Source organism: Monodelphis domestica, chromosome 8, assembly GCF_027887165.1.
Source record: "Monodelphis domestica isolate mMonDom1 chromosome 8, mMonDom1.pri, whole genome shotgun sequence".
Classification (NCBI taxonomy): Eukaryota; Metazoa; Chordata; class Mammalia; order Didelphimorphia; family Didelphidae; genus Monodelphis; species Monodelphis domestica.
In genome coordinates this window covers 188,055,671-188,082,890 of record NC_077234.1, presented here as the reverse complement: position 1 = coordinate 188,082,890, position 27,220 = coordinate 188,055,671, and the positions used below count along the sequence as shown (strand labels likewise).

Here is a 27,220-nt window from a genome sequence, read left to right as displayed (position 1 = left end):
GTTTTTATTTTTTCCCCATTTTGAATATCTGAGAGCTTGTTAAATTTCTTAGCCTTATTTGTCTTGCTGAACTCATATCTTTGGATAAGAATTAGGTCTCTGGCAGTGTTCCTTTCCTCAAAAGACCCCATTGCAATTGTATCCATTCCTTCTTCAGTTTTGCAGATGAATGTTATTCCAATCTATGCTTGAGTAATTAAAAATCTCCCACACTGAATTCTGACCTTCCTTGAGGCCCTCGTTATCCGTAACCTGTTTTCCCTCTAATGCAACCTCTAAGAATTATTTGACTGCCTCCTTTTGCTTCCTTCAAAATTGTGTATGCTATGTCAGCCAAAAATATTGATGTCATTCATCAAATCATCAAAGGGTAAGGTAGAAAAGGAGAATTAATTCATGTAGCACATTCCACACACTGAAAGCAGGTTTTTAAAAAAAATTAAATAAAAAGCCCAAAGGTCACATGAGCAAAAAAACTGATCCTTTAAAGCAATGTCCAGCAAAACAATTTAGTGTCCCAGAGAATAGAATAGGCAAATCACCTGTCTTTTTTTCTGACTTTTTTGTCATCTAGCTTTTGTTTCTTTATAAAATTTAATTTTGCAGTATATAAAAACCTGTTTTTTCTCTATCTTACTTCTCCCCCTATAGTAAAAAAATAAATTAAATAAAACAAAATCCTTATAAAGAATATACACTTACAGGAACAAAACCAATTCCTGAATTGACCAAGTCCAAAAAAATCTATGTCTCATGACCTGTGTCTCATGCCCCTTGACTCCACCAAAGCCATTATAGAAAGTAGTTTAAAACCATACCCCAAAAGTTATTAAACTGCGCATACCCTTTGACCCCACAATATCACTATTGAGCCTTTACCTACAAAAAAAGATCAAATTCAGAAGAATAGGGTCCATATGTACAAAAATATTTATAGTAGTCCTTTCTGTATTGGCAAAGAACAAGAAGCTAAGGGGATACCTCTCTGTTGGAGAATGGTTAAACAAATTATGATCATCTATGAATATAATGGAATAATACCATTAGGACATAAATTATTAAGGGAATGGCTTCAGAGAATCCTAAAAAGAGTTGTATGAACTGATGCAGAGGAAAGTGAATGATATCAGGAGAATAATTTAGGTAATCTCTAGGAACAAACCATTTTGAGTAACTTAGTTACTCCAGCTTTCATTTCATTTGAAGAGAGTTGTCATTACCATCATGCCAATTTTAAACAGACAAAACTTTGTTTTGGCATCTGCTCATCTTTTGTGTAATGAGAGAAGATTAGAATTGGAGACTTAGTTTTGAATCTTTGCTCTCCCACTTACTATCTGTGGAACCTTCTACGAGCCTCCCTAGACCTCCATTTCCTCATCTGAGAAAGGAGGGGGTTGGAGTAGGTGATCTCTGAAGGATCTTTCTTGCTCTTTGAAAATACTGTGATCTTTGGGTTTTCAAAGGTGCTGACTAGGATACACAGTGAATTCTTGATCATGTAGTTTTCTCCTTTTTTGTGAATTGGTCCCAGCAGGTTTTATTTATCAGGCCAGCTTCCACTGGCAGCTTCTACTTCCAAATTTCTTCCTAGTTAGAGCATGCTCAGAGAATGCAAACCAATTATAATATTAGCCAGAAAACTGTAATTAGGAAAGAAAATCAGCTAGGGAAGGAACCATGAGCCACAGCTAACCTATATTAGGAAGTGCCACTTTCTAACCTTATACCTGCTGTCGGGGGGTTTTGGGGGGTATACACATTGTAAATTGTCTCCCTGAAAAATTTTATACAAATCTATGCTTTGATATTCAATTCCTTTTCCTATGAGGTTGCTGTTTAATTTTTTTTAATGTCTATTTCTCCCCTTATCACCTTCCCCTTGCCAATGGAAAAAAAAAGTGAAAAGAAAACTCTTGTACCAAATAGATATGGTCAAACAAACCAGCTATATTGATCTCATCCTTTATTGAATAGCTAGCATGTATATAGGACTTTAAATTTCACAAACTATCTCATTTAATCATCACAACAACCCTTTCATATTACCACCTCTTAGTACTATTGTTTCTATTACCTCTCCATTTTACAGAAAAATAAACTGAGGCACTCCGAGTTTAAATGACTTGCCTGAGGACAGAGAACAAATGTATCTGAGGCCAAACTTGAACTCAGATATTGATTTTGGGGCAGCTAAGTAGCACAGTGGATAGAGGGCCCAGCCTGGAGTCAGGAAGACTGAGTACAAATCCAGCTTCAGACACTAGCAGTGTGACCCTGGACAAGTCTTTTAACCCTGTTTTCCTCAGTTTCCTCATTTGGAAAATAAACTGGAAAAGAAAATGGTAAACCATTCTAGTGTCTCCAACAAGAAGACTCTAAATGGGGTCACAGAGTCAGACATGAGTGGAATGACTGAACAACAACAACAAACAACTTCCTGATACCAAGCCTTGTACTCTACCCACCAAGCTGCTAAACTAAGTCCATTTCATTTCATACATATTTTACCATTATTTCTGATTAACCTTCAAATGGCAGTAACTATGGATATTGGAAATGAGGTTCTTGTCCAAGTACACATTGAACCAGATGCAGCAGTGTGCTATAGCCAATTCCAACAGAGCCAATTGTTAAATTTTCTTTTCTTTTTTTTAATTAAAACCCTTATAATCTGTTTGAGAAGCAATATTACCGAGTTTCAGTTCCAACTCAGAAGAGCAGTAAGGACTAGGCAATTGGGGTTGAGTGACTAGTCCAGGTTCACCTAGCTAGGAAATTTAAAAGGCTAGATTTGAACCCAGGAGCTCTAGCTCCAGGTTCAAAGCTCTATCCACTGAGCCACCTAGCTGCTGTGATTGTTAAATTTTCAGTATGAACACTGACATCTCTGAAATGAGCAAACACTATAGATCAGGGTTTGACCTGGTCCTTTATTTTTAGACTTAAGAAGATGATGATGAAATTATTAACAATGCAGATTAAACTTTACAGTGTTTCATGAGTGCATGTAGTTTTCTGGAGAGCTTTTAAACATTCACCAACACATCCTTGACTCGACTGACTCTGAGATTCTGCGGCTCCCCAAACTTTTAACTCTAACTTCTTTTCACTAGCCAATCTGTGATATTGGTAGTGATCTGCCAACTGCTGTAAAGCCCTGGGGAAGCTGCTCTTTAAGGAAATATAGTGGAACGTTTTGAAATATGAATAAATAACTACTCAATCTTTTGGTACATATACATCGCCATTTCTAAAGGATGGACTTTCTTAAAGTATAGCAAGCCTTTGTGTATCTCTCTTTAAGCAACAAAAAGAGGTGGCTTGGATAGCAGAGGAGCTTTAGACAAACGGGAAGACTTGGCTTTAAATAAATGGCCAGGCAAGCTGAAGACCTTGGGCAAAGCACTTAAGCCTCAGTTCCTCATCTGAAAAATATCTCCCTTGTCTTCCTCAAAAGATTTTAGAAGAATCATATATTAGGGGGCAGCTAGGCAGCTCAGTGGATAGAGAACCAGACCTGGAGATGGGAGGTGCTGGGTTTAAAATCTTGCCTCAGACTCTTCCTACCTGTACGACCTTGGGCAAGTCACTTAACCCCCAATTGCCCAGCTCATACCACTCTTTTGCCTCAGAACCAATAAATAGTATTGATTCCAAGAGTTTTTTCTAAAGACTCTATTATCTAGGTCAGCTAAGTGACTCAGTGGGTCAAGAACCAGACTCAGATAGGAGGTCCCGAGCTTAAATAGGGCCTTATACACTTTATACCTGAGTGATCCTGGGCAAGTCATTTAACTCCAGTTGCCTTACACTTACCTCCCTTCTGTTAAGAACCAACACTTGTATCAATTCTAAGACAGAAGGTAAGAGTTTAAAAAAAAGAATCTTATGAAAGAATCAAGAAATACAAGGTGCCCTATAATTAAAGGATCTGAAAATTGTTTAGGTTTTTATTTTTCTAGATACAATTCATAAGCTCTTCTTCATTACAAAAAAAAGGCATTTTATAAACATATATTAAGTACTGACTATATGCCAGAAACTATGTTTGACTAAGATACATATTCAAAAATAAAGCTATCCTTGTGTCCTCAAGGAAGTTACATTCTATTGGGAGACAATATACATGAATATATTGTCATGTTCAAAGTGGATACGAGGTAACTGGGAATGTTGTTCATGAGATAATGGGATGTCTTGACTCTCAAGCGAACTACATTTAAGGAAGGCAGAGTTATTCAAAGTTGTCCACCTCACCGTCTCTTCCAGAGTCATCCAAGACCAATGACAGGACAAAAGTCAGGATGACTGGTGATGGCCTGCATGTAGTGAATGACCTTGGCATTTTCTGTGTTTGACCAAGCTCTAAGCACTTCACAGCACCTGCTTCATCTGTCTTCATGGCTATTGGAATCCATTGTTTTCATCCTCCCGTCATGCCAGAAGTCTTCTCGTGCTTGGGGTAGACATCCCTCCAACTCACCCATAGGTTTCAGGTCTGTCTGTGCCCCTCAACCTGGTTTAGCCCATCTGCCAAGATGGTTTTACTCATAGTGGGATCCACAAAGATGGCAGGAGATGGTGACTGAGCTAAGACCAGGCTAGGAATTTTCAGAGGCAGAGCTGAGGAGGAAGATTCTACCTGGCATAGGAGACAAAGGTATAGAAACAAGAGGTAACACATGTGAGTGACAGTAAGAACAGTTTGACTGAACCCCAGAATACATGAAGGGGCGCGATAAGTAACAAGAGTGGAAGAATAAATTGGGATCAGGTTATAAAGAGCTTTAAATGGCATCCAGAGGAGGAAAGCAAGAGTAAGATGCAAAGAGGAATCAATATAGTATTAATATTGACCTGCACAAAAGTAGTGTTCAAAAAGGACTTTTGTTATTTATTTAAACAAAAAATGATTAAGCATGTATATGCTAGGCACTGTGCTAAATGGATTCTCATTTGATCCTCACAACAACTCTGAGAGAGCTAGGTACTGTGTTATCCCTCTTTTTTCACTTTAGGAAACTCACAGACAGTCTAAGTGATTTTCTCAGCACCATACAGTTAGAAAATGTCCAAAGCTGAAATTGAACTCAGGTCTTCCTGACTCCAAGACAAGTCTCTATCCACTGAGCCATCTCTCTGCCTCTAAAGGATGTATATGACCAGAACTAGAGAAAGGCTTCTAGTGTAGCAGATGAAGTGTTTCAGCTGAATCATACAATTTCTTTGCTATGAAAGACCTCCACAATCATCTAATCCAACACATCCAAAAAAAAAAAAAAAGAATTTGATCTACAAAATACTCTGCATAGTGTTATAGAAGTATCAAAACTCAAATAGAAATGGGAGCCCTAAATCTTACATAAGGATCCCTGCAGGCCATATAATGACTTAGAAAACTCCATATTAATTTATGACATTATATTAATTGATGACTTACAAAATCCACACATTAATTAATTTTATTGTATTTTTAATTTTGTTAAATATTTCTCAATTACATTTTAATCTGGTTTAGACTTCACTTGGGAGTATTGAATGATGGCAGCATATTTGTCATCACCATAAAGGATCAACCAATCCTGCTCAAAGGCTTCTAATGAGGGTCCACCCCCCCCTCCCCATAGATTCTCAGCTACCTCTAATTGTTAGGAAGGCTTTTTTCTTTTCCTTACAGAAAGCCAAATTTGTCTCTTTACATTTCAACCCGCTGTTCTAGTTCTTATTATTGGATCTAAATACAAATATGTAGGCAAGAATACCAAATATAGAAAAATAGAGATAATAATTCAGAATGAGAGGGCATAGATCTGTTGCAAAATTCCATAGGGCAAGCACAGCTTCATCTTTGTCTTTGTATTACCAGCACTTGGCACAGTATCTGATACATAACTGGTACATCTTTTTGTCTTCATTTCCCATCTTGTTGTTCAATCACTCAAAAACCCTATAACTTGACCCTTCCTCGAAGAGGGGAAAAGTATGTTGCTTGCCTCAGAAATCCATATCAGTTCATGCGCTGTATTAGTTAATAGGTAGAGCCCAATAATAGCATTAGAGTTGAAATCTATGTTAAAAGATGTTAATCTTTTAATAATGTAAATCTATGTTAAAAGAAGACCTTGTTCCTCAGAACAAGGTCTTCAAATATACTAGTAATCAACTCTGGGGTGAAATGCAAGAGAGGCTGCCATTTTACCATAGCATCACAGTGAGATTTTATGTGGTTATTGTTATCATTCAAGCATTTTTTCAGTTGTGTCCAACTCTTCCTGACCTCATTTGGGGGGTTTCTTGGCAAAGATACTGAAGTGGCTTGCCATTTCCTTCTCCATCTCATTTTATAGATGAGGAACTGAGGCAAATAGTATAAAGTAACTTGCCCAGAGTCACACAGGTAGTAAGTGTCTGTGACCAGATTTGAACCCACAAAGATGAGCCTTCCTGATGCTAAACCCAGTACTCTGTTTACAGTGCCGTTTACCTAGCTTCCCAAGTTTCTATATATTAGACTTTTAGAGATGAATCTTGCTTCATAAACTTCATTAAGTTTCCCCACTTCTCACCTTGATCCAAGAGCAGGGTCCCATTCCTCCTGTATTTCAGTTTGGGACAGGACTGGCTTGCTTTCAAATGTGGGTACGTGGTCCATCTCAAGGTATTTTTGTAGGACAGGCATGTGCATATTACCAAGTGGATTAGACAAGATTAGAAGAATTAATCCTCCCTTGTAATGGATTTCTCTACTAGTAGCAATGTAATGACCCAGGACAATTCTGAGGGACATATGAGTAAGAACTGTGGGAGTAGAAACACAGAAGAAAGATAACTGCTTGATCACATGGGTCGAGGGGATATGATTGGGGATATAGACTAAATGATTGACCGAGTGCAAATAGGTCTTGATCAATGACACATGTAAAACCCAGTGGAATTGTGCATCAGCTATTGGGGGGGAGGGGGAGAGGGAAAGAACAAGAATCTTGTAACCATGGAAAAATATTGTAAATTGATTAGTTAAATTAAATTTTCAAAAAAATTAATCCTCCCTTTCTAAGAATAAAACAAATTGAAACTAAATGCTACAAATATATATATATATATATATATATATATATATATATATATATAGAGAGAGAGAGAGAGAGAGAGAGAGAGAGAGAGAGAGAGAGAGAGAGAGAGACAGACAGACAGACAGACAGACAGACAGACTAGCTGTGGCTTCTGAGAAGAGAGAAGAGTAGGTGCTTCTCCCCTGTCCACCTTCATTTTCTCTGTTGTAGAAGTGGGGAACTATGAGTACAGAACACCCATAGTCAGATCTTTTCTATATGTTAGTAAATTTTGTGGTACCATTCTTATAAGGGATTATTCTCTGAGGTAGAGAAAAAGAGATACATTGGGAAATGTTGGTGATATAAAATTGAAAATATCATAAAGCCTTATTCTTAAGAAGTAATCCTTCATAAGAAAAAATCTAAGCCAAAGACAGAGGTAGCTGAAGGCTTATAGGATGGCCAGAACAATGATCTCTTCCTGTCTAATGTAACAAGAAAGTGGCTTCTTCCGTGTTTCTGGGTCCTTGACAAATATTAATATAGCCCACATTCTCTGTGGAAATCTAGAAAACTCAACTTTTCTTAACATAAGAAAACTTTTAGCTTAGATTGGCCTTAAATTGTATCCTCTTAAAAAACCTTTTGTCTTCATGTGGGATTGGTCCTATAATCAATTTTTTTCTCTGTAGTGCTTAAAGTGTCCATTAACTAATGCTTAACTGAATTACAATGGGACAGCTACAAAAGGAAGTGCGTGGGCTCATCTCCATAAATATTAAATGAATTCTTCATGAGCGATGACTGCAATTACACTGAATTCCAAATGAATTTGTAATAATTGGATGCTTAAGATGTTAAAGAAGATTCCATTTTGGAAGGAAAACTTTTGGAGAGTGTTCAGCAACCACCCTATCAGTCCTTGCCAAAGCCAGATAAAGAAGCCAATCCGTCATGTTTAATCAGGGGTGACTGATTCAGAAATATTAGCTGTCAGCCTTTAGAAATGGGTTTGTCCAAATATATATATATATTGCTGATCATAATGCTTTTTCTGAAAATGCTCTAAATGGTCTGATGGGAAGATGAACAACTAAAAAAATTGAGAATTTTGGCTTTGGATGTTTATATAATTCTCCTCCCTCCCCCCACATGTTGTCATTTTACCACCAGGATAGGGACCATAGATTTTGAGCTACATGCGATTTACAAGTCAATGAGTGTAACCTCATTTTGCAGATTTGGGACAACTAGATAGTACAATGGATAGAACACTGAACTGGAGTCAGAAAGACCTGAATTCAGACCTAGGCTCAGACACTTACTGGTTGTACAATCCTGAACTAATGACTTAACCTCTATTTGTCTCAGTTTCTTCATCTATAAAATAGAGATAATAATGGCACCTCCTCAAAGAGTTTTTGTGAAGCATTTAGTACAGTACCTGGTACATATGGAGTGCCAAATAAATCTGTTAAGTATTATTGTTACTAGAGGTAGTTAGGTGGCTCAATGAATTGAGAATCAAGACCAGAGACTGGAGGTCCAGGGTTCAAATCTGTCCTCAGACACTTTCTAGCTGTTTAACCCTGTCCAAGTCACTTAACCCCCATTGCCTAGCCCTCACCACTCTTCTGCCAATACATGGTATTGATTCTAAGATAAAAGGTAAGGGTATTATTATTATTACTATTATTATTATTATTGCAAATAAGAAACTAGAATTTAGACAGATTATGTGATTTGTTTGAGGTTATATAGGTTTTAAGTGACAGGTCTTGGACTTCTTTCTATCTCCTACAGAATCTAGTACAACCATGCCTTTTTGTTGTATTGTAAAAACTCAGTTATCTGCTCAATGATTTTTTCCTCAGTGACGGAAGTAGGCAAGTTACTTGATTTAACCACCCTACCTCAATACTGCCAAATGAACATCCTTAATGTTCAACTGTGATTACATCATCCTCTTGTTCAGAAGCCTTCAGTCAGACAATAAGCATTTAAGAGCTTGCTACACTACATGCTGGTTTGGTGGGGGGAGCCATAGGATGCTTGAGAGCGATGAAAAGGTTTAGAGGAGCCACTGTGCTAAGTGAATTGATTATGAATATACAAAAGGATTGCCTTGCAGCATTGAGGGCCCATTTGAGGTTAGGTTACATAAATTTATGGTAGACCTTGTTATAAAAGTTTCATAATTTTCTCCAGCTTTGTTCAATAGTACATGCAAAAGATCAAAAGCAGCAGATGGTGGGAGTGATCTAAGGTTGAGGTGTGGCAAGACAAGTTCAATGATATGATAATGGGGCAAGAAAAGACAGTGTAAAATTGAACTGGTTCACTAAGGGGTTAAGGTGGAAATCATATAAGCAGGGCAGGAATAATAGCCTGGAGAGAACTGAGAGACTGAATGATTAGAAGCCATGGTGTGGCTAAGAAACCGAGTCTGGGGTTGAAAGGGAGAAATGAATGAAAGAAAATCAGGATCAGATAGGGAAATTTCAGAGCTCATGAACATGGAAGTGACAAAAATCAAGGATGTGATTATCTTTGTGTGCTTTTGAAGCAGAACAAAGGAATATAAAATATAAAATGAATAAACTGAGGAATTGTGAGATGGGAGTGTTTAAGGGACTATCATTCATCACTCGTTCTCTGTGTCGACGTCCCCTAGTATGAGGGCAGGAGTTGGGGAGGAGAGGATTTGAGAAAGACACTAAACTCACTGAGGAAAGAGGGCAGTGTCCTGGAGGTTGGCAGACCACAGCTACCAGAATTTTAATTAGATGGTAGATATTGGATGGAGTAAACCTCAGTGGAGATGAGGTGTGAGATAGTGGTGAATAAACTCACTCAGCATTTTAACCTCACAACAAGTGTGACCCCAATCTAGTTTTCCAGCCTTATTTCACAGCCTTCCAGACATCTGGAGTGTCTTCACCCCTTAATTCTCAATCAGAAAATTCAGTAGGAGTAGTAGTTTCTTTTCCTTTAAGGCAAAACTGATGCCATCTTTTCTGTGAGATCCTGTGTTACTCCCTGGCAGGAGGTGCTCTCTTTCTTCTCTGAATTCTCCTACTCTCACAACAACACTGTTGGATGGGTGCTTTTGTAACTCCCATTTTATAGATAAGAAAACTGACTTGTACCTGTAACAGTCTGCTTCAAACTATCTTTTCTGTATACATGTTTTGTCCCCTACTGAACTATGAGATTCGTGAGGGCAGAGATGGGATTCTCCACTTTGTATTTGCCTCAGTGACTCACACATACTAAGTGCTCAATCAGCAATGAAGAATGAGCAAACAGTCCTTATTGGAGATGTAAAAGGCAGAAATAATAATAAAAGCTAAAATGTATATAGCATTTTAAGGTTTACAAAGTGCTTATATACACATTTTCCCATCTGAGCCACACATAACCTGAGATATAGCTGCCGTTCCCATTTTATAGAGAAGAAAACTGAGGGTGAGAGGTATTTTGTGGGTTTCTTAATTCAATAAAAAAAACTTTTAGCAAAAAAAAGAATTGCTTCTTGGGACATCCCATAAACTCTACCTCCATGGTGATATTAACCTAATAATGATGACTCTCAGAGTCCATTCATTTAACCAATACCACAAATACTTAATGGTGCCATCTTCTAGTACAGCAGATCTCAAAATGTGATCTGAAAACCCCTGATGGTACCCAAGATCCCTTCAGGAGGTCTGCAAGGTTAAAACTATTTTCAGAATAATAGCAAAATGTCTTTTTAGAAATTTTTAACATTTTAATTTCACATTTAATTTCTAATTTAGCTTTTTAATTTCTAACATAGTAAATGTAAAAAGATATAAACATAAACAAAAACTCTTGGCAGGGATCCTCAATCATTTTTTAACCCTTACCTAATATCCTAGTATAGAGGCTAAGTATCAGTTCCAAGGCAGAACAGTAAGGGATAGGCAGTGGGGGTTAAGTTCATGAAGCAAGGAAGTGCCTGAAGTCAGATTTGAACCAGGACCCCCAACTCTAGAACCCGTGCTCTATCCACTGATCCAGCTAGCTTCCCTAATCCTCAATAATTTGTGAAAACATAAAAGGTTCCTGAGACGAACAAGTTTAAGGACTATATCTTTTTTATCTATATCTAACTTTATCCAAAAAGATAGCGTGAGAGCCTTTATCAAAATTCAAGTTAACTATATATACAGCATTGCTCTAATCTAGGAGTTAACATACAAAGTGAATGCTGGGAAAGAGGGGAGGAAGGGTGACAACATCAGATCTGAGAGAGCTAAGGAATGGAGTTCAAGTTCAAGTTTTTGATGGAGTGGAGAGGGTCAGAAAGTGGAGCCATGAAGAGAAGATTACAGGAAGTTTATCAAACAGAATAAATATGAAGAGAATAAATGCAAAGTTGTGCAATGGATAGAGTATTCAATCTAGAGTCAGGAGAATTCATCTTCTTGAGTTTAAATCTGGCCTCAAACACTTACTGTGTGACCCTGGGTGAGTCATTTAACCCTGCTTGTCTCAGTTTCCTCATCTGTTAAATGAGCCAGAGAAGGAAATGGCAAACCACTCCAGTATCTTTGCCAAGAAAACCCCAAATGGGGTCCTAAAGTCAAACATGACTGAAAAAACTAATGAGCAAAGTTGGGGGGGGGTCAGGAATGGCTTTGTGTAATAGGTGGTTTGTGAGTTGCATCTTAAAGGTAGAATCAAGTTATTAAGAAGCAAACACAAGTGTAACTCAAAATAAAACATGAGACTTACAGTGTACTCAGAATTCCAAGGAAATAAAAATAATTTTAAATTTAGAATTGGGATAATAACTGGGGGAAAAGGTCATTGAATTTGACAATTGGGAAAACATTAGTGACTTTACAGAGTAATTGCCATGTATATTTTATTAAATGCCTCTCTGATTCATATATATTAGTCTCTATAAGCTGATGAGAAGTTCCTAGAGACCAGGTATCATGTCATTTTTTTTTAATCACCAAAAATAATGAGCACAGCTCTGGGCATATTTAATAAATGCTTGTTGGTTCTCTGGTTCTTAGTAATAATTAATCTGCCATTTCACACACTCTCAACTGGTCCCCCTTGTTTTCAAAGTGTTAAAAGAGAGCTAGCTAGGCTTAGAGTTTGAAACTGTAACTGGAGTAGAGAGAAAAGCTAAGGGAACCATATGGAAATCAAATCCAAGGACTCGTTAATGTAGTGCTCTTAATGCCTGATCCAACAGGCAAAGAAAAGCCCAGGATTCAAAGGGTGGTGCCTCAGAGTGCAAGAAAATCCAAGAATAAACACAGACATCTAAATTTGTTCCAAAAAAAAAAAAACACAGCCATGGGGGCAGCTACAATGGAGAGGGAGCCAGGCCCGGAGATGGAAGGTCCTGGGTTCAAATCTGCCCTCAGACACTTCCTAACTGTGTAAGTCACTTAACCCCCACTACCAGGCCCTTACTACTCTTCTGCATTGAAATAAATACTTAGTGTTAATTCTAAGACAGAAGGTAAAGACCTAATTAACAAAGAAGCATAAGTCATTTTTCTTGCTTTAGTAAAATTTCACTAACTTATACTAGAGAAGCTTGGGTAGCACAAAGAATTAAAACATAAATATATATATATATTTATCTTATTTAACTTATCTCATTTAAACTAAATTTTTTAAGTCTGTTTAATGACCTTTTTTCTTGAAATTTCTACTCAATAGCTAACTGTGTGAGTCAAATAATGTCTCTTCTTCTTTATCTTCCTCTCTAACCTCTGGTAGATTGACTATGTTTTTAGTCCTTAACCCTATGGAATTTACAAATTAATGGGGAGGGACAACATGCAAACAAATATATACAAAGAAAGTTAAATATAAGATAAATAGGAGATAATTAAAAGAGAGAAGACACTGGAGTTAAGAGGGGGTGAAGAAAAGCTTCCTGTAGAAGGAGGCATTTTAGTTGGGAAAGCCAAGTTGGTTAGTAATCAGAGGAGAGGAAGAAAAGCATTCCAGCCAGGGCGATGTTTATATAGCTCATCTCTATTTCATTCATTGCTAAGCTAAAAAGCATTATACTTTTACAGAGAAATTATGAAATTATGTATAGTAGATATAGTATTCAGTTTTAAGTTGAGAGGGACATGGATTCAAATCCTTCATCTGACACCTATTGGATAGGTATCCTTAAACAAAGCATTTAATTTCCTAAGACTAATGCCTTTTAGTGATGGCTGTTAATTATCTATAATTTATTATAGATAGATAGATATACAGACACACAGACAGATAAATAGACAGATAGATGGTAGATGGATGGATGGGTGAATAGATAGACAGATGCTAGATACATACATACATACATACATACATACATACATAGTAGATGGATGGTTGGATAGATAGATCAATCTTATTTGAACATAATTTTTTTCATGTTGTCTCTCTATTAGACTTTGATCTTCTTGAGAACGGGGACTATCATTTGCCTTTCTTTGTATCACTAAAGCTTAGCATAATGCCTGGCAAATAGTAAGTCAGTCTAAAATAAATATTTGTTGACTGTGGACTACTTGACTCAATTTCCTCACCTGTAAATGAAGGTAATACTTATCGTACTTCACAAAATTTGTGTGAGAATCAAAATGACATAGTATATGTAAAACAATTTAAAATGCTATATAAATGGATACATGACCAGAACATTCATATAAACAAGTTTAATGGTGATTGGATCACAAAAATACATACATCAGCATAGTTCATGTGAAATGGCCAAGGTTTCTCCCTTGGACCAGTCTTCTCCTGGTTAAATGTATCCCAAGATCTAAAAAAGCTTGCAGAAGTTTGCTGGAGTGGATAACTAGGTGGCTCTGTGGATTGAGCCAAGCCTGGAGATGGGAAGGATTTTGATTTGAAGGCAGGGATTCTTTCATTCCTTGTCTTGTTTTCCCCAGTTAGTAACCCATTACCTAGAAATAACACTAGGTTCAAATTTGGCCTTGGATATTTCCTATCTGTGTGACCCTGGACAAGTCACTTAACCCTAACTGTGCAGCCCCTACTACCTTGAAACTGATAGTATTGATTCTAATACAGAAGATAAGGGGGAAAGAGGAGGAGGAAGAAAAGGAAGGAAGGAAGGAAGGAAGAAAAGGAAGGAAGGAAGGAAGGAAGGAAGGAAGGAAGGAAGGAAGGAAGGAAGGAAGGAAGGAAGGAAGGAAGGAAGGAAGGAAGGAAGGAAGGAAGGAAGGAAGGAAGGAAGGAAGGAAGGAAGGAAGGAAGGAAGGAAGGAAGGAGTTTGTTGTTATTGTTGCTGTAGTTGTTGTACCACCACTTCCATGCTGGCAGAACTGAATTTGTCAGTCAGTCAGTCAATCAATCCACAAGCCTTAATTAAAAACCTGCATTTCCAAGCACAAGGCTACTATCCAGGGAATCAAAGACAAGAGATAAAACAATTTTTGCCTTCAAAGATCTTTCTATTCCATCAGAGTTGTTGAAACATATCAGCTGGACACCAGGAGTAAGTAGTCAGCTGGAAGAGTGCCCCACAGAAATAGAATACATTCCATTTGTTATTCACAGGCCAAGAAAAGTTTTTAGCTCATCCCCCCAAAACTTAGAATTTCCTTCCAGCCACCCTGAGACTAAATAAAGTCCAAAGTTTCCCCATCAATTGACTCAAGACTCTGGCCAAACATTAAGGGAAAGTCCCAACCAGGTAATCCAGAGGCTCATCAGGAATTCCAACTATTTCAACACTGAGTTTATTAGATATCTGGCAATGATCATCTTCGTGCTTCATGTTTCTGCTCAGTTTTTCCACTTGGCTGGCATTTACAATACACCCTCCTATTCAAACTTTTACTTAGAATTATGTTTCAAAATGAAGTTTCCTATTATATTGTTTTAAATTTATGGCACTCAATTTCATAATTAAATAGTTCTCTTTTGGGACAATTTCTTGCTCTTTTTACGATCATTTTAACTGACTCTTAGTTTGCGTTTGGCATTATGACACATTCATCAACTCTATTAAGCCTTCAGGTACTACTTAGAAGGCAGTGAGTGTCCCACTAGAAGTATCATTACATCCCACTAGCCAACACAATCTGTTGTAAATTCCTTCTCTTAGATCTTCCATTTGCATTCTGGACGTCTTGCTTTTCATTTTATTACATCTGCTGACCGCACTCTCAGGAGACCTGAACCAACCCTTACTCCATGGACATCCCAAGGGGAACCCAGGGCAGTGAGAGCCCCTGTGTTTGTTGGAAGTGGGTGGAGTGGAGAATGGATATGGCCCTGCCAAACCTTTTACAACTTGGGGAAGAATATTCTTCAAGAAAGAGATGGCTATTTTGTGCCCTCTGGTGGTCTAAACACAGTTCATCCTTTGCTGAATCAGAGCTATAGCTCCAAAACTGAAGAGAAGAAAAGCATTTATTAAGCGCCTATGTACTAGAAATTGTGCTAAATGTGTTACAAATATTATTTCATGTCATCATCACAACAGTTCTTAGATGCAGGTGCTCTTATTAGCCCCTGCTAATTTATACAAAATAGTACAGTAAAGAAAACTGAGGTAGGCAGAGGTTAGATGACTCCCAGGGTCACACAGCTAGTAAATGCCTAAGATTGAATTTGAACTTATCTTCCTCACTCCAAACCCAGCACTGTGCCACTTAGCTGCTCCCAGATGGCCTTGAGGGGACTTCAAGAGCAGTCCATCATTATAAAGCTGAGGAAACAGGTCAGGGTGATTTGCTAAGGGTCATAACAGTGGGTCCCATCAGAGGCAGGATGTGACCTTGGATGCTTTGACTCCAAAACTAGTGTTCTTTCCACAGTAACAGCTATTAACTAAGAATGATGACACTCTGGATTTTCTAACAGTTAATATTAAAATTAATGATGATTTGTATATCATATAATCATATAATCAATCAATAAAAGTTAAGAACACTCGTACTTTAGGGTTTACAAAATGTTTTCTTCGCTGCTTGGTGAGGTTGGTGGTGTCCCATTTTGCAGATAAGGAAACTAAGGCTCAGAGAGGTCGAAATAAGTTTGACAGTCATGCCAGCTAGGAGTACTTTTGGCAAGGTCCCACAGCTTGTATCCAGGTCTCTTGACTTCAGGCGCAACACTTCTCCTATATCCCATCATCTTATCCACCCAAGTTGTCCAGTACCCTCTTGCCCATGGTAGTCGCATCTCAGGAACTCAAAACTAAGACACATAGTCAGCTAGCTTTGCCTTGCTGACATTGTCACACAAGCTCTTACCTTGGTTCTAATGCAGTCCACTGTGGAATTTGCAGCTAAACTTGTCAGAACCCTCCACCACACATCCAGTACCCATGTCACATGTGTATGCTGTTTATATAACTTCCGATGTACGGAATATAGGCTAGTATGTGTGTATTTCATGAGTAATAGCAATGTCAATCTGTAATTTCATCTTTTGTGGCTTTTAATATTCTGAGGCATATTTTTATCATTAATACTCATTGACTTGATTTATTCACATACAATTTGCTGAAATGTTGACATTTCTGGAGCATTTTGGTACCTTAGAGCAATGGATCAGAATTATATTTGAAAGAAACACTGCCCCAACCCAAGTCGTTATACTTACACTGCCTCCTGGCTACCTCAAACCGCCAACTTGCCCATATCTCCCCTCCCTAAGAAGTGAATGATAAGGGGCATCTCGATGACTCAGTGGATAGAACCAGGTTAAGAATCAGGAGGACCTGGGTTCAAATTTGACCTCAGATACCTCTTACCTGTGTGACCCTGGGCAAGTCACTTAATGCCCATTGCCTAGCTTACTGCTCTTCTGCCTTGGAACCAAGTGAGTATCAATTCTAAATCAGAAGGTAAAAATTGTTTTTGGAAAAGTGAATAATGAAAGGGACGCCCAAAGACATCTAGTTGAACTTATAATTCACAATTCTCAAATGAGAAGTCTTCTTACAACATACGCTCTAAATGGATATCCCACCTTTGCTTGAAGACCTCTAATAAAAGGAACTTAGCTCCTTCCAACAGAGACGACCTATTTTATTTTACTACTTTTGATTGTTAAATTTTTCCTTACATTAAGCCTACAAATGCCATTTTCTAACTTCTACTCATTGTTCCTAATTCAGCCTTTAGAGACCAAGCAGAACAAACCTAGTCCCCATTCATGGGAAAACCCTACAAGTACTTGAAGGCAGACTTCAGAAGGGAAAATGCGCATTTATATCCTTTTATCCTCATAATGGCCTGCTCACTTGAAGGCCCTGTCCTGATCTCCTTCTTGGATGCTTCTCAGCTTAGCAGTGTCTTTGTTGTTTTTTTTTAAACCCTTACCTTCCGTCTTGGAGTCAATATTGTGTATTGGCTAGGCAAGGTAAGGTAAGGGCTAGGCAATGGGGGTTAAGTGACTTGCCCAGGGTCACACAGCTGGGAAGTGTCTGTGAGGCCAGATTTGAACCTAGGACCTCTCATCTCTAGACCTGGCCCTCAATCCACTAAGCTACCCAACTGCCCCCTTAGCAGCATTTTTTGGCAAGATAATGCAAAAGATAGAGCGCTGGGCCAACTTCAGACATTAACTAGTTGTGTGACCTTTGGCAAGCAAGTCACTTAATCTCTTTGTCTTTTTTCTCATCTGTAAAATGGGGATGATGATAATAATAGCACTTACCTCACAGGGTTGTTGTGACGATCAAAAGTGGTAATGTGCTTAGTACAGTGCCTACCACATAGTTGGCACTTTAAAAAATACTTGTTCTCTCCCTTTCTTCCCTCCCTCCTTTCTTTCTATTTTTCCAAATTTTATTTTCAGTTCTAAATTCTTTCCTTCCCTTCACCCTTTCCCTAACCCATTGAGAAAACAAGAAATAAAATACTAATCACACACACAAAAACATGCAAAACATATTTTTGCATTAGCCATATTCCAAAAGCCTCCCTCCTTTCCTAGAATATGGCAGCCATAACTGAGCATTCCAGAAATGGTCTAACCATGCAAGCATACAATTGTACAACTATCATATAGGTCCTGGTCTCAAACCCAATGTCTCTCTCATCCCCCAGGCTTACTGAACATCAATTTCCCTCCTGCGTGCTGCAAACCAACCTTCTTTTTGCTCCTTACACCCCACCACCCCATCTGTTATCTCCAGGCTCCACATGTTTGCATTAACCATCCCTCATGCCTTGAATGCACTCACTCTCCTCTCCCCTTTGCCTCAGAATTGCTCTCTTCCTTCAAGACGCAGCTCACACATCATCTTTTATGTGATCCTTTTTCTTTCCTGCAACTGAAAGTATCCTCCTCCCATGCTGACTTTTAGCTAATCATTTTGTTTATTCCTTTTATCTATTCCCATATATATATATATATATTTATACATGCACTTGTTACCTTCCCATTAGAACATTAGCTTGTCATGAGTAGGAATCGCCTCATTCATTACATTTTTATCCCTGGCACAATTATGATGGGAACAAAGCAAGTGCTTGAAAAAGACTTCTTAATTGACTAATCACTCCTGTGCGGTCTAAAATTAAATTATCTCTTATGGGTGATAATGAATAATCTGACCAAACTCCTCTATCCTTAAAAGAACTTGTATTCATTTTTAACCCTTACCTAACATTGGTTCCAAGGCAGAAGAATGGTAAGGGCTAGGCAATGGGGGTCAAGTGACTTGCCCAGGGTCATACAGCTAGGAAGTATCTGAGACCACCTAGAACATCCTGTCTCTAGGCCTGGATCTCAATCCACTGAGCCACCTAGCTGCCCCCAAAATAAATTATTTTCAAGCCCTATCTTATACTTGTGAAGGATTCTGTACCTCCACTATCAAAACTGTTTTCCCAAGTCTTAATTAGATTCTGATGAACTATTCCATTGTCATCATTGTTCAATCATTCTAGGCATATCTGACTCTTCATTATTCCATTTGAGGTTTTCTTACAAAGATGTTGTAGTGGTTTGTCTCTGTCTTCCCAACTCCAGGTCTTGCACTCTATCCACTGCACTCCATTGCCGAAAATATTCCATGCTAAAACATCAACAACTGAGAATCGCTTCACATATTACTGCTCCTCTAAGAAGTATTTACATTTTAACAGGAGACAATGTCAGTGACTCCAAGAAGTGAATCTCTGACAGCAGAAATAGTGAAAAGCTAGGGAGTAAGAGTTTTAGGGAGTGGGAAGGAAAGAAGTCTTCCAGGTGCCCTAGAAATTATACCACCAGCACCAACGCATTATGCCCATATGGTAGCCTAGGGTAACAGTGGCTGAAATGCTAATGTTGCCTATTATCATTTCTCAAAAGTCGTCACAGTCTTGCTTATGCTTTCCATTAAATGATGGGATAAACAAGATTCATTCAAGAGATGCTTCTATCACATGGCAATGTAGAGATAAAGGTTAGGGACTGGACCTATGATTTCTTTGGTAATGGAAACTTCCAGCTGAGGAAATTCCCCCTACCAATTCGTGTCCAAACCTTGTCTAAACTTTCAATCTTATAGACTAGTCTAGACCGCTAGGATCTTAGGCGATTTGTCTGGGACTATACAGCCAGTTTGTGTCAAAGATATTTCTTCCATATCAGCTTGTCGTCTATTATCCCCAACACTGACCCTCATCCCACTACCACTGTTAATAAAGGTGAATAACATATAGCCTCTACTCTTAAGAAACATAACATAACTGTGAGAGAAGATATTTGTACAAATAAATATAGTGCACTAGATAGAGTGCTGGGTCTGGACAAAGAGATGCAACTGAAACAACTCAATATAATATATAAAGGAGAGCTTGACATGGGCATAGGAGAGATAATGTATAAATAGAGTCATAAGAATTCAGAGTAGAAATCACCTTTGACTAGGAGAATCAGGAAAACATGATGCTTCATGAAACATCTGAGTCTAGGTCCTGGATGACAGCAAGAAATTTAACAGCAGAGACATAAGTGAGATACATTCCAGAATTATGGAGAAGCCTCATCTATTATCTTGAGGTCATCAGAATCGCAGAGATCTTGGAAATCACTCCATTCAAAAATAAGCTTAATAGGAATCTATTATACAACCCCCCCCTCCCCGCCCAAAAATGATGATCCCGTCTCTGTTTTAAGATTTCCAGGGGGCAGCTGGGTGGCTCAGTGGATTGAGAACCAGGCGTAGAGATGGGCGGTCCTAGGTTCAAATCTGGCCTCAGCCACTTCCTAGCTGTGTGACCCTGGGCAAGTCACTTGACCCCCATTTCCTAGCCCTTACTACTCTTCTGCCTTGGAGCCAATACACAGTATTGGTTCCAAGACAGAAGGTAAGGGTTTAAAAAAAAAAAAGATTTCCAGAGATGGGAAATTTACTAACTCCAGAAGGAATCCATTCCACTTTTCCATAGTTTTAATTGTTAGGTAGGTACCTCCTCTGTCACATCAAATTTAAACCTATCTCTCTGGAACCTTCTTCTCATTCCTCCTGGTTCTGTCCTCTGAGATCAAGTAGAATAATCAATTATTCAACAAGCATTTTAAAAGCATTTACTATGTGCCAGACAGTGTGCTAAGCAGTAGGAAAATGGAAAGGCAAAAAGAAACCCGTCTCTACTCTGAAGGACCACACATTCTGAACAAGTATAACTCCTTCTTCTACAACCTAACTTTCATGCCCTTCTCATGTAATCTCTTCTCCCTAATAAACATCCCAAACCCCTGAATGATATGGTCTCCAGTGCTCTCACTATCTAGCTAAGAGGATTAAAAATTATTAGCATCCTTCCCCATTCACACTGAACACACAGATGTTAGATCAGACATCAAGTAGTTGGAGAAATTTCTCAGGATAATACACTGGAAATTGTTTGGGCTCTGTAGTCAAGAGAACCTTGGGTACCATTCCTCTGAAATGTACTACCTCTACAACGTTCAGCAAATCATTTACCCTCTTCAAGCCCCTCTTCCACTTCTAAAACACAAAGGTGTAGGACTAGAAATGTGCCTACCCTCTCTTGATCTCTAATCCCACTCCAGATTTTTGTTTTGGATTCCCAGTAGACAACATTTTTAGTGGTCTTTTGCCTCAAATTGCATTCAATTTGAAATATATCTTTACAGTTTTTATTGAGAGGTTGACCATGTTCACAACCAAATCCACCTCTAAGTTGGAATTCTATTGCTGACCTTTGATCCCCTCAATTCTGGAGTTCTACCCAACAGTTCAGATCAAAACCCATCCATGATGACTAATGTGGACTTGTGCTTTGCATGACTTTATATGTATAATCGGTCTAGTATCTCTTGCCTTCTTAGTGTGTAGAGGAAGGAATGAGGGGAGGGAAAGAATTTGGAACTGAAAAAAAAAACTTTTGTAAACATTCATCAGGGCAGCTAGGTGGCTCAGTGGATTGGTAATCAGGTCTAGAGACTGGAGGTCCTGGGTTCAAATCTGGGGTCAGATACTTCTTAGCTGTGTCACCCAGGACAAGTCACTTAACCCCCATTGCCTAGCCCTGCTTGGGAACCAATGCACAGTACTGATTCTAAGAAGAAAGGTAAGGGTTTAAAAAAAAAAAACTTGCCTATCCTGGACAATTTTTGCTCATGTTCTCCCAGAAGTTTGCCAAATGGGGTGGACCCAACCTATTTAACAAAACCACATGTATTCAACATAAAATATATGTCGAACTAAACATTTTTGTAGGATACCAAATATTTAGAGAAGTTTCAGGGTCTATTCTCGACGTACCTGATATCCAGTTGTAGTGACAGAGCATGAGCTTTGGGAGTCATCAGTTATGAATACATAAACAAGCCATAAACAATAATCCTACTTGGAGTATAGTGTTAAAGAAGTTGTGTGCTTCCCATCCCACAGTCTAGCATGGGTGGTCTATATATACTCTGTAATCTAGCCAGTGCTCTGTTCTCACACTCTATATATACTCTCTCCCAATACCTTTTCACTGGCCATCCCACATGCCTAAAATTCCATCTCTCCTTTCCTCTACCTCTCAATCTCTTACACACATATATAATTTGTTCATTTTATATTTATATGAGAGAGAGACAGAGAGAGAGAAAGAGAACAAAAAAGAGAAAGAGAGAAGGGGAGAGAGAGAGAGAGAGAGAGAGAGAGAGAGAGAGAGAGAGAGAGAGAGAGAGAGAGAGAGAGGGAAAGAGAGAGAGAGAGAGAGAGAGAGAGGGAGGGAGGGAGGGAGAGACAGAGAGAGAGAGACAGAGAGGGAAGAGAGAGAGAGAGAGAGAAAGAGGGGGGGAGGGATAAACTTGCATGTTATTTCATCCATTAGAAAGTATGCTCCTTGGGAGCAAGAACTGTTTCATTTTTGTGTTTGTATCTCAAGGCTTAGCAGAGTGCCTAGAACATTGACTTAGAATGCTGGTTGGTTGATTCATTCCATTCCAAAGCCATAATCCTCATGCCTAAAGTTCAAGACCCGGGGCATGTGGGCTTGGTAAAGATTCCATGTAGAAACCATCAGCTCAAAATGAAAAACCATTCAAGGCCTATTGACTGGTCAGTCCAATTATATTTTTCCAATGAAGTGTCTGTACATTGCAAATAGCATGATTGTCAAAGCAGTATGTTGTGAATAAAGGAGCCTCGTGAGACCTAGAGTAGAGTTTAATCAGATGAGGCTTTCTCAGGAGAGGTTATTGTATCATGTAAATGACCCCAAGGTGAACGGTCTCTGACTGTGTATTTGACAAACACAGATGTTCTCATTTGGGACAGACGGGTGGGACTTTATGGAATGGGAATGTTTCATTTACTTGGAAAATTATTGGAGCTTCCTAGTGGGAGGATGCTGAGAGGAGGGCCTCATAATTTTAAGGTTAGATAAGCCTTCCAGTTATTTCACAGTCTTTGTTCTTGGGAAGTATGCAATGTTGGCAGGAGGATTGTGATATCCCCCTCATATCTTTTCCCCTTAAAGTAGAAGAGAAGAGGGGTTTGGAGGTTAAGAGTGGAGAGTCTCAACTAGAGGATTTCCCAGTGAATTAATCAGCAGCAAAGTGAGCCAAAAATTGATTGTTTCCAAGTACTCGCCCCCCCGTTTTGTTGTTAGTGCAAGAGGAATTAATGTGCCCATTTTTATCTCTGTCCTCAGATAGAGAGAGGGGGAAACCCAAGGGAAAACCTTGGAAGCACACTCAGCAGGACCATGAAACACTGCAGATGAGCTGGAACAGATTCCAGTATTTTAGTGAACATTGATCTTGACTTTCCAGGACAAATGAATTTCTCAGTGAATACACGTGACTACAGACTTTCCTATCTCATATAGGACACTTTGTTCAGAAAAAGAGAGAATAAGTAAAACCATGTTCAGTGTTTGTTTTCAGATGATGCCTGTGGGTGGAAGATATATAGAGCTTTAGGAATTGATGGGAACTTTTCCCAAGGAACCTATCATAGGATAATTAGCCAACTTAACTTGACTTCATGGCCCTGATGTTCTTAGTATAGGCTCTAAATAAGGTTCGAATATAACATGCTATGATAAAAAGACTTTAAACAATCTAAATAGGGAACCAGATACTTACTAGAGTAATAGTGCAGTGCGATACAGAATTCATAATAAGTCAAAGAAACTCACAACCCAAAGGTGAGAAATGGGGAGAAATGAAAAAGATCTCGATCAAAGTTTGAGGCCAAGAGAGTGGAGGGGTTACAAGTGCGGGGCAGCCAACCTTTATGAATTCTAAAGGAGTTGGAATTCAGGCTGTAGACTTCCTAGGATAAAAATGGGATAGAGACATAGAGTTTTGTTATAGTTTTGAAAAATATAATCTTGAGGAGATTACTAAAACTGCTCAAGTAATACATTGCCATTTGAACTTCAAAGCGAACTTGCAAAATGGGTGAAGAGGAATCTACTGACATTTATTAAATGGTCCACTATAGGTCTTTTGAAGTATTAGCAGAGTGCTCTACATATTACTAAAAATGAATATTTTCATGCATGTCTCCTTTTATAGTTTATAAACCTGAGGGTAGGAATAGTGAATGAGTCATTGCTAGAAGCTGAGATTAGCAGCTCTTTCGTCTGGCCGTTTGGTCTTCAGTGTCTCTCATAAGTGATATCCACTGAATTTTTACATAAAATAGAAAAAATATATGAGAGCCATCATGGCATAGTGAATAGAGTGATAGAGTCAGGAAGACTTGGGTCCAAATTTCACCCCTAACTGTGCAACCATAGACAAATCTCTTGAGCTCACTGAACCTCAAGCAACCAAGTCATACATTAAATTATACTATAGATGGCTCCAATCTGTGTCAATGAAAGGAATTTCCACACCAATGAAATCCCACAAGGAAAATATCCTTGACCTGTTGAAATAGAATAAATGGGGGCATCCATTCATTAGACAGTGGAGAAAAGCGGCATCCCTTTGGAACAGTTTCCCTAAATGTGTTGACCATGTTTATTGGGTTTGTGTAGTGACTGGCTTTGGGAAAAGAAAGGAAAATAAGAGTTTCAAAGAGCTTGTTTTATTCTTGTAACTAGCTTTAAACCCTGGTTTTTTTTAAGTTTCAGATCCAATTAGGCTGACCTTCTCATGCTAGGAACATGAGGATTCGAAAGAATTAACACATTTGGCTTCGGTTTTGTGTGTGTTTTTCAGAAAGAGAAGAAAGGTGGACTGTTGAAACTTCTAGCAGGAGCATCTACCAAAAAGAAGTCCCGCTCACCCCCATCTGTGTCCCCAACTCATGACCCCCAGGCGGCAGCTGCTGAGGGAGCTCTCCAGGGTGCTGTGGGACCTGAAGTGTCATTGCTGTCCAGCCATGGGAGGGCTGGCTCCTGCCCAATTGAAAGTGAGATGCAAGGCGCCATGGGAATGGAACCACTGCACAGGAAGACGGGCTCTTTGGATCTGAACTTCTCCATCTCATCCCCAGTCAGGCAGCCTCCTCCTTCTATGGCAGCCATCCGTCCAGAACCCAAACCATTGCCCCGAGAAAGGTAAAGAGGAAAAGGGAAATAGACCTTGTATGCTTCCCTGTCTTCTTGGAAGGGGAGGGGGGGAAAGGGGAGCAAGTGATTGTTCCGTATCAACATGGAAGGGCAGAATGGTGTGTTGGAAAGAACACTAAACTTGGAATCATGGGCCCTGGGTTCAAATTCTTGCTTTCCCACTCTGTGGCATATATTTAGCCTCCCTGGACCTCAGCTTCCTTGTGTTTAAAACCAGGGAATTATATTAGATGACATTTAAGGTCCCTTCCAGCTCTAGGGCTATGATCCAATGTAAGTCATCTTCAGTGATAGGTAGAGAAAGATAAGTCATTAGAAACAAGTTGTTCTGGTCAGCCTAGGGATGCATTAGTATAGCAACCTTGAGACGGAAGCCAGAGAATGGAATACCTGCCTCCTTCAAGAACACAGTGAAGCAATATTTTGACTTTTCTTTGTGTGCTTAACACGTAGCCTCGCCAACAGTAAGAGCTTAAGAAATGTTTGCTGGCGTACAAAAAAGAATAGAGTGAGGACCCGTCCCCTGAGCCTCGACCTTCCCCAGTACCTTGAGAACGGCCACATACGCAGCGCCAAAATTGGAGGTTATCCTCTCCATATAACCAACTCATTCCTGCGAGGCCTCTGCTTTGACTTTGCTAGTCAGCTAGTTTCGCCGATTTTTATAGTCTCCTAAGGAGGTTCCGTAGCTTCTACCAGACAGCCTTTCCTAGCTTTCATTGTGGGAAAGTTCCACGCAGCTCCCAGCCATCTCTCATGTGACAATTTAAATCTACCCTGGCAAATGGCAACGTTCTCCTGAGAAGACCAACCGGGGCTCTACACGTTTCCTGTCCTCAGTCCTTGGACCAGGACACGGAAGTAACAAGCCCGGGCATCCCGTTTAGTGCCGAGTCCCGAGAGCTCTTTCATTCTCTGAGCCCTGCGTGTGTACTGAGTGAAGTTCAAATTCTGGACCACCAGGGAGAAACTTCACAGAGGTCCACCCTGCCCACTCTGCTAAATGGGGGAGGGGGACATACCTCCAAGAGAAGGAAGCCTTCCTGCCATTTCCAAGCCAAAGACAACAAAGGGCAGCGGAGGGGCATGGAGCCTATTCAGATAAATTTGCCCTTAGAAATTCATCCCACCAAAGAGTAGGGAGAAGAGGGGGCGCAGGCTGTTAGAAAAGGAGATGGATGGCAGATCAAGCTTTGTTCCCCTAATTACATTACAGAAGGTGCCACCTAAATGCAGGCTCAATTAGTGAGCCCTTTTTAGTCTATTAAAAAGAACCACATTGTCTTCCTAATTTATAGCTATGGTACCAACTTAAGCCCGTGCAGGCAGTTACAGTAAAATGTGTAATAGCCAGAACCCAATTCACTGAAACAGTCAATTAACTGATTTTTTTTTCTCATCACTTTCAGGAGAGAGAAGCAAATCACAACCAAATTAGCACATATGAGGTATTTAGTTTTTGTTTTGTTTTGTTTTTAAAAGAAATCACAAGCACAACTTTCTGGGATATTAGTCCCTGAGCTCAGAAATGCTTAGCAAATCTCCCTCTATTTTGTATAGCTATATATATTTTTTTTTAATCCTGACCTTCTGTCTTAGAATCAAGGCAGAAGAGCAGTTAAGGCTAGGCAAATGGGTTTAAGTGACTTGCCCAGGGTCACACAGCTAGGAAGAATCTGAGGTCAGATTTGAGACTAGGATCTTGATTTTTTTCCATACCTGGCTTTCTACCCACTAAGGCACCTTGCTACCTCCATGGCTGTCATTGATATTCAAAATGATGAACCCCAGGATCTTAGGATCTCTGATATCAAAGGATCATTTGTTTTTTGCTAACTTTGCCAGTTTATGTGTTTGATTTTATTTCACCAAGACAGGAAATTGGGGCCTTTGTTTTAAATTATAATTGTAACAAAATGAGCATAACTGATACATTTTAGAAGGTTTTCGATCTGAAGGTTAAAGCACAAGAGAATCTATTTAACCTTATCCATGTCTCCATTTGCTCATCTGTAAAACATGACCTTGTTGGCAAAGATTGTGCTTTGCCTTTCCTTGTCATTCCCATAGTAAGGATTTAATAAATGCTTATTGACTGACTGTCAAATGAAAGACTTAAAATCATGAAATCTCATAGGCAGG

At 39.1% G+C, this 27,220-nt stretch overlaps 1 protein-coding gene across 4 annotated transcripts in view; it reads left to right on the top strand.

Moving 5' to 3' along the window:
* SH3RF3 (SH3 domain containing ring finger 3) overlaps window positions 1–27,220 on the top strand; it is a 629,698-nt gene that overhangs the window by 583,131 nt on the left and 19,347 nt on the right. For 2 of the 4 annotated variants that reach the window (XM_007501218.3, XM_007501221.3), the window contains 2 exons: window positions 24,726–25,066; window positions 26,488–26,526. In XM_007501218.3, coding sequence (XP_007501280.2) covers window positions 24,726–25,066; window positions 26,488–26,526 — 380 coding nt within the window. The remainder of the gene's footprint in view (window positions 1–24,725; window positions 25,067–26,487; window positions 26,527–27,220) is intronic. The other 2 variants (XM_056808193.1, XM_001373004.4) reach the window with 1 other exon arrangement.